The sequence below is a fragment of the Takifugu rubripes genome, chromosome 3, assembly GCF_901000725.2.
Source record: "Takifugu rubripes chromosome 3, fTakRub1.2, whole genome shotgun sequence".
In the NCBI taxonomy this organism is placed as follows: Eukaryota; Metazoa; Chordata; class Actinopteri; order Tetraodontiformes; family Tetraodontidae; genus Takifugu; species Takifugu rubripes.
Genome location: NC_042287.1, coordinates 2,848,727 through 2,862,821, shown reverse-complemented (window position 1 = coordinate 2,862,821; position 14,095 = coordinate 2,848,727). Strand labels below are relative to the sequence as shown.

At 42.4% G+C, this 14,095-nt stretch overlaps 1 protein-coding gene, 1 long non-coding RNA gene and 1 other non-coding gene across 4 annotated transcripts; 1 reads left to right on the top strand and 2 right to left on the bottom strand.

Annotated features, from left to right (window-relative positions):
- The first annotated feature begins 662 nt into the window (after nucleotides 1-662).
- LOC115249344 (U1 spliceosomal RNA) lies at nucleotides 663-826 on the top strand. The gene has a single exon (XR_003888046.1). It is a non-coding gene; the product is annotated as a U1 spliceosomal RNA (small nuclear RNA).
- A 6,789-nt stretch (nucleotides 827-7,615) lies between these two features.
- LOC115249071 (uncharacterized) lies at nucleotides 7,616-9,814 on the bottom strand. Its single transcript, XR_003887780.1, has 2 exons — nucleotides 9,387-9,814; nucleotides 7,616-8,881 (listed from the first exon to the last, which is right to left on the bottom strand). It is a non-coding gene; the product is annotated as an uncharacterized lncRNA (long non-coding RNA).
- Nucleotides 9,815-10,201: 387 nt separating this feature from the next.
- Nucleotides 10,202-13,633, bottom strand: LOC105419694 (homeodomain-interacting protein kinase 1-like). Of its 2 annotated transcripts, none has more exons than XM_029833275.1 (8): nucleotides 13,574-13,633; nucleotides 13,203-13,374; nucleotides 12,920-13,095; nucleotides 12,750-12,849; nucleotides 12,554-12,673; nucleotides 12,268-12,354; nucleotides 12,016-12,181; nucleotides 10,202-10,361 (listed from the first exon to the last, which is right to left on the bottom strand). In XM_029833275.1, exons 2-7 carry the CDS (start codon nucleotides 13,278-13,280, stop codon nucleotides 12,092-12,094), a joined length of 651 nt encoding a protein of 216 aa, XP_029689135.1. In that variant the 5' UTR covers nucleotides 13,281-13,374; nucleotides 13,574-13,633; the 3' UTR covers nucleotides 10,202-10,361; nucleotides 12,016-12,091. The 2 variants fall into 2 exon arrangements, 1 of the variants encoding a protein (XP_029689135.1); XR_003887770.1 differs by lacking the exons at nucleotides 10,202-10,361; nucleotides 12,750-12,849 and adding exons at nucleotides 10,913-11,095; nucleotides 11,175-11,340.
- Nucleotides 13,634-14,095: the final 462 nt, after the last annotated feature.

The window sequence follows — 14,095 nt, the reverse complement described above, 5'->3', positions numbered from 1 at the left end:
TGTACAGTTAAAGTGTTTCATTAACTTGTGAATTAACTTGGGTTTTTATTATGAGAGAAACCTTTCAATATTTTCTGCTGTATCCAAGGCTACATGCAGGATACAATATTTCACGTTCATGACAATTATTAGCTGGGAAAGACTTTATCCACATTATGGCCATGTGAGGTAAAAAGATAGATGAATCATTCTGTTGCACCCATGTTGTTACACTTCCTCACCATAGGTGGCAGTTAGTGACCAGGCAGACGAGGAAGTGACGCAATCTGGCGGGGGAGGGAAAGAAGCATACTTCTATTGTCTCCTTTTGAGAGTTTAAATGTGGATCAGAATCTTTATATTATGATTCTTATTACAGTCTTTTGTAGCTTTGGTGCTCTCTAACCTGCTGTTGCCCTATCACGTCTTTTTAGGTAAACCTTTATAGAAAATGGATGATTTCAGAAAGATTCTGATGTGGGGGAACAGCTATGCATTATGGGAAACACGGGCTTCGAGTACAACATTTTGATCAAATACAGAGCTTTCTGTATAAACATCCAGCATCTTGCACATAAATACCCGTATATGCTCCTATGTTTGTGATTGTGATGATTTCCTGCCATCGTGAGTCAGAATTGTGTTACTGTGAAAGACTTCCCCAAACGTGCGCTGTACAATTCATACTTACCTGGCAGGGGAGACACCATGATCAGGAAGGTGGTTCACCCAGGGCGAGGCTCTGCCATTGCACTGCGGCAGTGTTGACCTTTGCGAATTCCCCAAATGTGGGAATCTCGACTGCATAATTTCTGGTAGTGGGGGACTGCGTCCGCGCTCTCCCCTGATATTTTGTCCAATATAAATGAACGGTTGCATAGAATACTTAATGCATGGTCAAAGCAGCCTGTGCATTTGTATCTAGATGTATTGCTGTTAAACTCAGTTTGTGCTGCTTTGAAAAGCTGGCTCCCCAACATGCAAAATGGGATGTAGACCAGTGTAGAAAAATTGTGGGAAAGTGACGTTTTTTGATATGGAAGCACAAGTGTAAAGTGTCTAACTACTTCTGGCTTTTACCGGTAAAATTTCACGAATCATTGTAAATATTTGTCAAACTCTTTCACTTAAGTTTAAGGCTTCTTTATGTTGCATTTGCCCTATTCAGCCATCTGCTGGGCAGAAAAAATGAATGCAGGGGAAAGTGATGACGGTCTGTATATGTTGTATTTGAACACACAACTGATGTTATTTGTGTTCATGAGTGATTTGGTTTAGTCAGAATAAAAAAAAGTATAGGGAAGGTAAAGAATACCCCAGGCCCATCGTGTTGAGGAACAACATTTATTTGATTTGTTGTGCAGCAAAAACAGTGACGATGCTATCAGAGATCCCTGACAGGTTCCTACGCTGTGGCTCAGAAGACTTCCCCAGCTGTCTTTGAAGTGGAAATAGATGCGTCGTATGTAAATTAATAAAGCACTGCGATTAAAGAGAGGTGGCCCCAGGTGACCCCGAAGAGCAAGAACACTTAATCTACCAGTGACTGCTACAAAAGGGTAAATACTGCATGTAATGGGAAGACATTAAAAAATGAAATGAACTCCCAAAAGAATGTCCTCAGCCCTTTGAAAGACTGCAAAAGTTTCAAAAGTCTGGCTGTCAAGTCCTGTAGATGATGATGTTTTTGTGTTTTGACAGTCTTTTTGTCTTTTTTCTGTATTTTTGGGGCCTTTCGTTGGTTGACCAGACAGTGCATAGATGTGTACTTTGAATGCGGTCGGCTCGGCACCACTGTGTCTAAAAAGTTGGAATGACCAGGCGACCATAGATTCCAAGGAGGTAGGGATGTCTCGTGTTTGGGAACAGCAAGAAGGACTATTGGAGGCGTTCCTTTGATTTGACCAGATGAGCAGACAGGCCCAGGCTGTGGGACAAAAGTACCTTTGCGACCTTTGGTCTGGGATGGTGCGAGTGATGGTGGTTCTGGCTGTGGGGGAGGAGAGGGGGATGTAACTGTGTGACTAGGAGGTAGTCTAGGTCGGTGGTTGAGGTGGTAAAAAAGGGGACGCATCTGTGTGACTGTGTCGGCATGTCAGTTTCCTGGTCCCTGCCAGAGCTGGAGTGACCTGAGGTCGACTAGTGTGTGGTCTTTCGAGAGGTAGCTCCAGTGCTGGAGGTTGACTGCATTGCACGATGCTCTGATTGGCCTTGGTCGGTCACATGGACGGCTGACAAGGCCTCCTATCGCCTGATTAAGATTAAGATAAAGTGTGCAGTGGATTTACTGTTGATTTTTAGTATAGGAATCCCCAGCTTGCTTAGCTCAGCATCACCCACAGTCACTCTCTTTTGGACATGCTGGTGTAATCTGGTCAAGAGATGTTTGTGCGGTAACCCGCCAGCCTTCACTCTGCAGTGTGGGTGCAGCCACAGCTGTTGGACAAAGCAGTACATCAGCCTATTCTTCCTGGAGCCCAGCAGGTGGGCAGCTGAACGTCGTTTGCTGAACTTGAGCTTTTGCACCAAAGACGATTCAGAGGGGTCTCCGTTGGTGTGGCCGAAGAGAGCGTTGCCCCAGCGTGCAGAGTAAAGGCTGTCAAACTGGTGGAGGCTTCGGTCATGGAGATAAATATCACATAGAATTATGAATCACTTAACGGGACAAGAATGAGCAAAGATTTAATTTGTTTAGAACAGCACACTTACCGTATTTTCACAACCATAAGGCGCGCCGTATTATAGGGCGCACCTTCAATTAACAGCCTATTTTAGAAATATTTTCATACACAGGGCGCACCGTGTTATAAGGCGCATAGCATAGAAACTGCGTAGTGCCTGTGGTTTCATGACGCGTTCACTAGATCGAGCTGCGCTAAAAGGAATGTCAATAAAACAGCCAGATAAGTCAGTCAAACTTTATTAATAGAATACAAACCGTCGTTCTCACAACTCTATTCACTCCCAAAACGAATAAACAGCTGTTTTATTATTTTTCCCGAGTGACGTAGTGTTTTCGCGTAACACAGTTCGTTTATAACAGCGAGTTATAACAGGCAGTGCAACATTTTTATCACAAGTGGATAGTGGAGTTTAATAAATCTTCGATTTAGTGCAACATTTTTATCACGTAGTACCGTTGCGGTAAATCAAACGTTAGTGCAAACACAATATACGGTAACTCGAACTCTCGAAGTAGTGCAAAGCGATAGCGATAGCAATATAACAATAGCAATATAACAACGTTGTTCAAACGGTAATTTCCATATTCACAGTATGACCAGCCTTGTTAAGTTGTAAACACACAAAAGAAACACGTAAAGATCACTTTATCAGTTCATTCCTCATCCAGGAATCCCTCGAATTCTTCTTCTTCGGTGTCCGAATTGAACAGTTGTGCGAATACGGCGTCCAACATGGCCGGCTCCGTCTCGTCAAAGTCGTCATCAGGGTCGGTGTCGCTGGTGTTGTCTGGCATTTCAGTGACAATCCCTGCCTTCCTGAAAGCTCGGACCACGGTCGATGCCCAGGCATTTACGATCCACTGGCAGATAGTGACGTATGACGCTCGGCGCCGTCTCCCCGTCTTGGTGAACGTGTGTTCGCCGTTCGTCATCCACCGGTCCCACGCAGTTCGCAGTCTAGTTTTGAATGCCCCGTTGACACCAATATCTAGCGGCTGGAGTTCCTTTGTTAATCCACTTCTTGCTTTGTTTCCTCGGAAGCTCCGTTGAGTCTTCTTTACCTGGCGCAGGTCGTCTTGTTGCTTCCTCCACTTCCGCACCATTGATTCGTTCACGTTAAATTCTCTTGCCGCTGCTCTATTTCCGTGTTCAACTGCGTGACTGATAGCCTTCAGTTTGAACTCTGCGTCAAAAGCGCGTCTCTTGCAAGGAGCCATTTTGGGGTCTTTACAGACAGAAATGGTTTGGGACTGAATTTACTGCTGTTACCTCGGCCACGCCTACTGACTACGGTAGCCGCGATTAACCAATATTACCGGAATCCATACAAAAGGCGCTCCGGGTTAAAAGGCGCACCGTAGATTTTTTAGAAAATTCTAGGCTTTTAGGTGCGCCTTATAGTCGTGAAAATACGGTACTATTTAATGTAGCCAACACCATTTTCCACCAGCCAGTGGAAGATTTTGCCTCGTTACTTCCCAAAAGTCAGAATTAGCTGACCCATCCACTGCACCTCTGAGGGTTTTTGGGTGACCAGGCGGCATCTCCTTTTAGCTAAAGACAAACGGTTATGTCTTTAATGCCAAGCAGACAAATTTGTACGTGTAGGGTGAGTCAACAGAGCGTTAAGACATATATTTAAACCTGATGCCAAGGGATTACCTTCATCACAGGGAGTCTTAAGACATCTAAGTCCACTGTCATCAGTGGGCTGATGTGGTTTCACTGCTGCCCATCCTGTGGCACACTCGTGTCCAGAATACACAGCGATGGCATTAATGGGTCCATTGCAGAAGCTTTATCTGAAAAAAACAACCAAAGCAAAGTGTCATCAGCAAGCAAACAACTAACTAGCGACATAAATCAGCAGGAAAGACGGAACAGTAAATAATAAAATCCCATTTATCAGGCAACATAGTTTAGTGAAATAGTATGACCACTAGAGGTCGGTAGAGTTCTGTTGAAATTTTATGGAAAAGTCTTGAAAACGTAAACACGAGAACAGTTCAACGATATATCTGTGATAAATAAGTGTGTGTTTATTTTAGACATCTTAAATATGACTGCCAGTGTTTTTTCTGACTTACATGGACAGTGTAAAGGTTACCACACACATTGAAAGGAGGTCAGGGTCCTCCAAAGTGGAGTTCTAACAGGCTTTCTGTGCTGAAAGAGAAGCGTGTCATGGGAAATCAGACGAGTGTTTTGGAATGAGAGTTTAGGTAAAAGTGGTTTATAAACAACACACAAGCATTAAAGAGGATCCCAACTGAGAGAATATTCGATTCAAACCTAAATTTCACTTCTGTCGTGCAGCATCGGACCATAGATTTATCCCTTGACTTAAATGGTCCTGTGTCAATGTTTGTAGTGTTTTAACATTAAGTTGTGATAAAAATCAAATGTGAGGAATTCCAACTTGTTCTACCAGCTTTAATACATACACAGGGATTTAAAGTTCTATACCTGCCTGGTATAGAACTCTACCCCCCCCCCGCATGGTTCCTGCACAGATCTGTGACATGCTCTGGCCTTTCTTGGCTCTGGTTTCTTTCCATCTCCTCTTCAACGACAACTTATTTGGCTCTATAAGGCACTCATGTGCCTTGGAGGAAGGAGAGTTTTCCTCTTAAAATACTTTTGCGAAAACAGTTTAGAATGATTTCATTGTATGGGAGTTAATGTGTCTGTTCTGTACATTTAGTTTGCAATGAAGAGCTTTCCTCTCACCATTTAGTTTCAATCATCGGAGCCTCATTGACTGCATCCTGTGTTTGTTCCTGTGTTCCTGTGTGTGTGTGTGTGTGTGTGTGTGTGTGTGTGTGTGTGTGTGTGTGTGTGTGTGTGTGTGTGTGTGTGTGTGTGTGTAAGATGCTGGACCACTTTATGTTGATCATGTTCTACAAAATACTAATATTTAATTTCATTTACTTTGTCTTTTGTTGCATTCAATCATTCAAGACAAAAAAAGACAATATTATATTGTATAAAGCCATCATACAGGCAGGTTAATAGTCTAGCTAACATGGAAAGCATTACTTTACATTATACTGGGATGTACAGTATATGGAAACGTAAAAAAAAGAAAAAGAGAGACCTTAAAATCTTGTGTAGCTTCTTCTATAAGGCTGATGGACACACAGGAACCAATGAAATGCCATGCAGTTTGTAAGAACTCTTCAGTCATTGGCTGGTGAGGCAATATAACCTGTATGACCATCAGTCACTGGCTGCAATGTCGCATACTTACGTTATAACCTGAGGGTGGACCAGTACATGAGAAGACAAGAGAGGCAGGGATAGAACTGACCTGGAAATGATCTCAGTCTAAAGCTAATTCCACCATAATTCAGATCCTACTCGCAAATGCAAATGAGCAAAGGAAAAAAATGCAAATTGGAGGAAACACAGGCTTTAACTGGGAGTGTTACCCATCCAAAACACCAAATAAAACTACTTCAATTCAACTGTACAAAACCTGGCGGAACAACCCCCCCCCCCACAAAAAACAAACATGGTCCCAAATTTCAACCATTTGCATGTGTTGTATTCGTCAGACACAAATTCTGAGCTCTGCTGGGTTGTGACACTTTTTTACAGCGCAGCTGGAAACCCTTGATGACAGACGTCTTCACCTCAGAAACAATGAGTCAGGGTTTTGGCATCACCGTCGTAATTAACAAGCCGGACGCATTACAAAATAATGACTTAAATCAGTTGTAGTTCAAAGGCACAAGGTAATGTTCAGAAGGGAAACATTAGTCTTGTGTATTTCCTGATGTGCCCCATGTGGAAATAAATAGTAAGTGTTTATAAGACAGAGTGGTCAGTGAGGACAGTCATTGGAGAATCCCAGTAGGATTTCGATAAAAACCAAAAGATTGAAGTGTCATACAAAAGGCCCGTGTGTTGGTCTGTCTGCACTGCACCAGGTTTGTGCTTCTTTTATTTACATGTTGCATTTTCAACTTTTAATGGAATCTTGTACTGTGTTGGCTTCAATGATGCATTATTTTACGATGATAGATGACCTCTCGCTCCAATGTAACTGTGACATCAGGGAACTAGAAAGGTTTATGTGCACTGTGAGAGAATTTATCTTCTTTTGTGGTGCTTTTTAAGGAGTGTATTTCATTATAACTGTATAAACATGTTATCTATTACGGTTTTCAGCTGGGTTGGAGTGCCTTAGGTTGATAGTCTATATAGCTGCTAACAGATCACTGATGTTGTGTGTGTGACCGAGTGGCCACACGGAAACTAAAAACTGGTTTGTATCTTTGTTAGCGAGTTCCAGTAGCATCAAAATATTGTTGGCAGTTTGCTTTGACTGTTTTGGACAGGATCATTTGTAGTTCATCAGTGACACGTTTATTACTGTGATTAACTATTCCAGTAATTACCACCAGTGTCAGTTTACTAGAAGCATGAAACTGTTTTAAATAGTGCAAAATCTGACTGACACCTTCAGGAATCTTCCAGACAGAAAGGTTAAATGATGCGACCTGTCAACTGGTTAAAGACTCAGTTCCAGTTGGGTTTCCAGCACCAGTGAGGCCTGGACTGGAGCCACGCAGCAGCGTTCAAACTGCGGCTTTTCCCCACTGGGTCATTTAGCAAGCACAAACATCCTTTCACTGTATTACCTGATTTAAACCTGCTGAATCATGGACTGGGGAGGAGAACTGGCCAGTGAAAAAAGGCCATTTTCAAACAGCTAAATGGGTCAAAGGCCTGGATAAAGCAGGCAGGTCCGGAGCGAATGTTGCAGAGTAGCACCCCATGATGAAATACAACAGAAACAACAGGCTTATTTTTTCCAGCAAAAACATCCGTATAATAAAAAAACAAAAATAATTTACTTTCCAAAACCCCCCGAAAAAACAATATAATAAAAAAAAACATTGCCTTATATATCAGTAAACCATTTTGTCCGTCCTTTCCAATGGTACAGTACATTATTGGAGGTGTAAAGGTGTAGCTTGAAAGCATAAAAACAAATGGCCCATTTAAGAAAAGCTCGACTGCGTTCATCTCTGTGGCTTCGTGTGAGCCCAGTTTTGGAGTAAGTGGACCAGAATCTGGCAGGCACTTTAAATTTCAGTGGATTAAGTGGAATGACAACAACACAGTTGCGGTAAAAAAAAACAACCTAAAAGACTTGTCAACGTGTAATTGTTGTTTGTGTGTCTATCAAATCTGAGTGACTTGTCTCACCGAGAGGCGTCTTTACACGTGAACCTAGCGGCTGTGTGGCGTTGATGGAACCGTTGCGTGATGTATTTGGAATGCTACATGTTGAAAATGTGCAAAAAGTTCATCCTGTAGCCTCGTCAGTGATGCGACACACACGCCGGAGATGGTTGCTGATCATCAATGGTGGGTGGACACCTTGAGTTTCTGATGATGATCGGGTCGTTGTTATCGAAACAACTAAACAAGGTTGTTTTATACACCGTTGTGGAGGACGTATTTAACCGTAAATGTAATACAGTTCTAGTTTGGGAGAGCAGTGTGAATATCCAGTGCCTGAGGGACTCTGCACACAGGCTTTTTTTTTTTCGTTTTCAGAGTGAATATTGACATCGGTGGCAGAATATCTCTCAGTCTCCAACATTCTGCATGCTGTCATAGATACAAACTGAGATCGACCGGTTCATATGCCACAGCTAATGTCCCATTTCTAAAAATGTTACATATCTATTAAGAGTTCATGCTAATCCCAACGTGTTTAAACAGGTTTCACATTCGACACCATGGTTGCATGTTGACTTCATCGATATCTGAAGTAGTCGTGGTTCTTTCTGTTTGCATCTTCAATGGGGGAGTGACGGATCGTGCTGGTAGCTTCTGGTAACTCCAGATGTGGTTTTGCCCTCGGTATGAGAATGGTACGGTCAAAGGCTACGGCAAGATTACCTGGGATGTGCGTGCATGTGTTATCCGTCTGTGTTATGTGTGGCAGTGTGAGGCAGGTTGTTGGTGTCACTGCTGTGAGGGGAGGAAGGTCTGCTTCGATGTACAGTGTGTGTGTGCGTGTGCATGTGTTAAATGTGGCAGTGGAATTGTCATCAGTCATTGCATGTTTCCGTCTTTTCCTCAGGTGCTGCCGCAGAGTCTGGCGTGCGGTGCTTGCACTGTCCGAGCGAGAGGCGAGCCACAGTTCTTGATGGCCGGGCGGCGCAGGAAGACTGGCCAACACAGTCGCAAGGTGCATCCTGGGAAATGGAACAGCAATTAAAAAGACGTGGGTTTGTCACTGACAGTACAAAAGTAATTTAGCTGAAGCTTAAGTACGGGATTTAGCTTGTAAATTATAAAAATTAAAAAATATATATTAGATTTCACTAAGACTACAGCAGTAAGTCATCTATGCTGTTGTGGGCCTGTTGGTGTTCCGCACACAGTAAAAAGTGTGCAATCTGACAATGACTGAAGAATGTGAAAAGTAAAACTGCACTTCTAATATGCTTGTGTATGTGAAATGACTTGAGATTCAAGATTCTCTTAAACATCAGAATTTTGACTTTTTTTTCCTCCTGAATTTGTTCATAAAGTTGCATCAGAAAGCAGGAATACAAAAGAAACTGAATGCAGGTTGTTGGGCTGCATTTCCTCATCCTCACACGTAGAAACAAATATTTGATTTTCATCTAAACACTGAGCTGACAGCTTCAGATGAGGTCATTCCAAGAGATGGAACTACATTCCCAGGTCTCCTACCTCTGTCCAGGATCCCGCGGCTCCTGTGCTGTTCATTTCCTTCCCTCCTCCCATGATGCTGACCATCTCCTCCCCAACAGTCTGTCTCATGAATCTCCTATTCACGATCCTGGTCACGTTGTCATTGTTCCCAGCCAAACACACCAGCGCCCTGTGGCCTCCGACGCCACGCACTCTGGTTTGGCCTCGCTGCTGCCGCCAAACCCACCCGCCAGACCCACGAGAGAGTCTCTCCGCACCCTCTCCCCAGGCAGGGCCACTCCTTCCTGGGTACGGCTGCTGCATACATTCCTAAAGAACTCTTGGACGAGACCTCCGTACCTCTGAGAGCCGGTCTCGGGTCCACAGACTGCAGCAACGGAGGGTTTTCCCGCAGCAGGAGGCTGCCGTGCTGGACTAGCCCCCTGGCTGGCTCCTGAGGTTAAAAACATATGGTGAGAGGATAAGAACAATGCTGGAATCGCGTTTAGGATTTAGTATTTGCTTATTTGTCAACCAAAATCTTTTCACCTCCATCGACCCTCCAGAGCGACTCTGTGCTTCCTGAGTGTTCCACCACACTGAAGAGGCTGGACAGGCCGTCGGTGAGACCGCTGAGGACAGGGCTGTCTCTGGTGGTGGTGGAGCGAGCCCAGGCGGAGCCCCCACCCCCACCCATGGTTCTTTGCTGTAGGTTCCACAGGCTGCGGTCCCTGGAGGTAGAGCTTGGATTTAGAACTAATCGCGGTCTCCACCTCTTTTGAGTTAAATACATTCCTGTGATCTTCAATAAAGTTTCTCGGAAGACAATCTGCCACTGTGTGCTGCCTACTTTCGGGTCCTGCTACAACCGTTCGTAACAAAGTCTTCGCCTCTTTCTGAGAAGACCTTCTTATTTCTGATTCAAATAAGTTCTTTTCATTTCTCTTCTCATTTGAATTATCAGCTGAAACCTCTGTGAACGCCAACCTGTTCATTTTTTCACACATTTTCAAGCTGCAAAAAACACAATGGGCCTTATTCACCAATATGTTCTTAAGAATCTTCTTAGATTCTTTCTTAAGTTGTTCTTAAGAAGTTCCTTAAGAAAACCCTACGTCAGATTCATCATCGCGTTCGTAAGCCTCAGAATTGTTCGCAGCTGTGTTCTTAGATTGATGAATGCCATCTACTCGTAAGTTGAGAGTGTGTGCCAGGTGAATCTAATTAACATACTATTAGCATAAGTCACCACCCACTAATGCCCATAAAAGGAACTGCAGCAGGGCCCTGTAGACAGAGCAAAAAGCAGCAAAATGCCCAAAGCTTGCCTCTCCACACCTGATTTCTGACACCGTGTTGAACAATCAAGAAAGGATGGCTAACACGCTTGATAAAATTGCCTCAACCCTGATGACTATAGCCAACACAATTAAAGAAATCAATGAGAATGTAAAAAAATAAGAATGTAAAAAAAATAAATGTGTAAAAGCTGTGCTCTGAAACCGGTCTCTCTTATTTTTTCTTTTTGAAGTGAATCAAGACTGTTAGACTGAAATTGTGACAATAATGCATTTTATTCACAAACGGGCAATTAATTGCGCTCGAACGTGAACCGCGTGCCTGCAGTCTGGCCCCATCATTGCGTCAGGACGCACATCCTCACGGGGTTGTGGCTGAGGGGGAAGAGGGACACCACGCTTCATAGCGATGTTGTGCAGGACACAGCAGGCCATGATTATCCCACAGACCTGTAATGGTGAGGGAGAGTCATAAGTTAGATGAATAAATGTAGTCTAAGCAGATTTTATAACAAAAATAAATAATTACCTTCTCCGGTTTGTACAGCAATTTGCCACCTGCTGTGTCCAAACACATCCAGCGCCCCTTTAAAATGCCGATGGTGTGCGCGCGCATGCATCTGATTGAATAAAATTTACCGTGGAGTCTGAGGGTTGGTCAGTGGTGTCAACAACCAGAGCATATCCTCGATCCCCTAATAAAATAAATCAAGATAAAATCAAATAAAAAGACAGTTTTGGCATGGTTTCCAATTTTGTTGATTAAGTCATTGGCACATTTACGTAATTTTAAAATTCTCCGTAAATCACCAAAAATAGGAAATAAATAAATAAATATGACATAATTATCATTGTAATATTGAATTTTATTGAACTGCACAAGAGAAGAAAACACAACCATGCCAACATGTCGGCACTGAAATGTGTGTAAGAGTACTCCTGAGTGTTCGTAGGATTTGTTCTTGCCGACACATAAATCCGGGATGAGAAGAAAATCATGAATGCCACAATCTTCGTAAAATATTCGTAAATGGGACTTAAGAACAAATTTGTTCGTAAGAACGGTTCATGAATGAGGCCCAATGTGTAAATTAAAAAGTGTACAATAACAAAATATGCTCCTTGATTTTTGTACAAACATTTGCATGTTATTGGCCCAATTAATTTTTAGAAGTTTCAAACTTAATTTTAATGCTAATGACCAGAAGGCTTTAACTGGTACAAATATTACATCTAATTAATGATACACAGTACTCAGGAGAATCAGCTATGTAGTGGGAGTTCACTGTGCTGTGTGGTTTGATATGTCTCTTTAAATGTTTCAAAAACCTATAACCTCACTGATATCAAATAGAAATAATGTCACTCACTAGTCTTTGCTCTCCACTGTTCTCAGGTGCCCCATTGTTATAAAGTCATGCTGCAGGGCTTTCTCAGGAGAGATTCTCAGAAGATCATCAAAGTGGAATCGTTTCTTAAGGAGATCATAAAGAGCCCTGCGTCCTTCATTTCATTTTTGTCATCTGTTGGATTTGCCTGCCATTGGAATTAGTGATTTAATACAAAGATAATCAATCAGGAACAATGAAATTAATTATAACTGGTTAAAAAAGAGTGCTTACCGAAAACAATTGTGTTAGAGAATATCTAAAATACTGAGGAACGTCTTTGAAGTTCTTTAAATTAGCTGGACCATATTCAGCTGGTGTCTGAAAGAACAAACCCAACAGTTAGTGAACATACACTTTTCCTGCCCTCCCAGCATTTCAGCAGATAGGAAAAGGATTCGAGATGTTACACCCAAATTCAAATATCCTTGGACACTTGGAAATAGTATGAGTGAGTAACATAATTATGTTTGCAGTGGTGGATAAGATCAGTATTAAAGTGCAGAGAACATGTGCTCACCTTTAATCTCCATGAATAACCAGAATGGTTTGCCACCTTTACAAAATATCTGCTGGTGTACCTCCCAGCATTTAACATGTAGTTTGGGGGCATACCCAGTAGATCTATTATGTGTCTCATCTGTAAACCAAACATTCACATTTGTTAAGAGGACATGCTCTAATCGCCTATAGATATTTTTGTCTAGTATACTTGCATTTTGATATGATGAGTAATTGTGGATGGTTTGAGGGTTGTATAAAAACAAAAGGATTTGGCTAACTCCCCAAATATCAAGTGGATACGAGAAGGGGAGACTGTAAAATGTAAAAAATTAAAGAAAAAAAGATAACTTAATAATAGTATTATTACTGCAGGACAAATAACCTCAGTCCAGATGCCTGCATGATGGTCCCTGTCCTGGCCTCATGGGTCCGACGCGCCAGTCCAAAGTCGATTAGTTTAATTTTTAAACCTCTTTGGTCCACTAACATGATATTGTCTGGTTTTAAGTCGGTGTGCAGGATTCCAAGTTTCTTGAGGTCTGATAGCGCCATAAACAGCTGGAAGAAAATTAAAACTTTTTAAAATTAAAACTAAGATGCTCTGTGATCAATTTATGCAAGTTGTAGAATATTATCACAGAAAGGTTTGCTAAATAATAGTTTACCTGCTTTGCAATTGGTCGAATTTTAGACACACACAGTGGTTTGCCTTTTCTTAATTCAAGAGCATCAAAGAAGTCCATGCTCAGCAGCTAACAATTGTGTTAGAGAATATCTAAAACACTGAGGAACGTCTTTGAAGTTCTTTAAGTTAGCTGGACCATATTCAGCTGGTGTCTGAAAGAACAAACCCAACAGTTAGCGAACATACACTTTTCCTGCCCTTCCAACATTTCAGCAGACAGGAAAAGGATTTGAGATGTTACACCCAAATTCAAATATCCTTGGACACTTGCAATTAGTATGAGTGAGTAATATATTTATGTTTGCAGTGGTGGATAAGATCAGTATTAAAGTGCAGAGAACATGTGCTAACCTTTAATCTCCATGAATAACTGACTGCGATTAGGTATCGGGATGAAATCCTTGGACCAATTGTCAGAACCTACGCTGGTGTAGTGGGACCTGGGTTCCTCCTGGTCCACGACAATGCCTGACCTCATGTGGCTAGAGTATGCAGGCAGTTCCTGGAGGATGAAGGAATTGATACCATTGACTGGCCCCAACGTTCACCTGACCTAAACCCAATAGAACACCTCTGGCACATTATGTTTAGGTCCATCCGGTGCCACCGGGTTGATCCTCAGACTGTCCAGGAGCTCAGTGATGCCCTGGGAGATCGCCCAGGACACCATTCGTCGTCTCATCAGGAGCCCCGATGTTGTCAGGCATGCGTAAAAGCACATGGGGACCACACAAAGTACTGAGAATCATTTTGAGTTGCTACAATGACATTTTGGCAAAATGGACCAGTCTGCTGCATCAGTTTTTCACTTTCATTTTTCGCGTGTCTTTGATTCCCCCCCTCTATAGGGTGATCATTTTCATTTCTATCAAA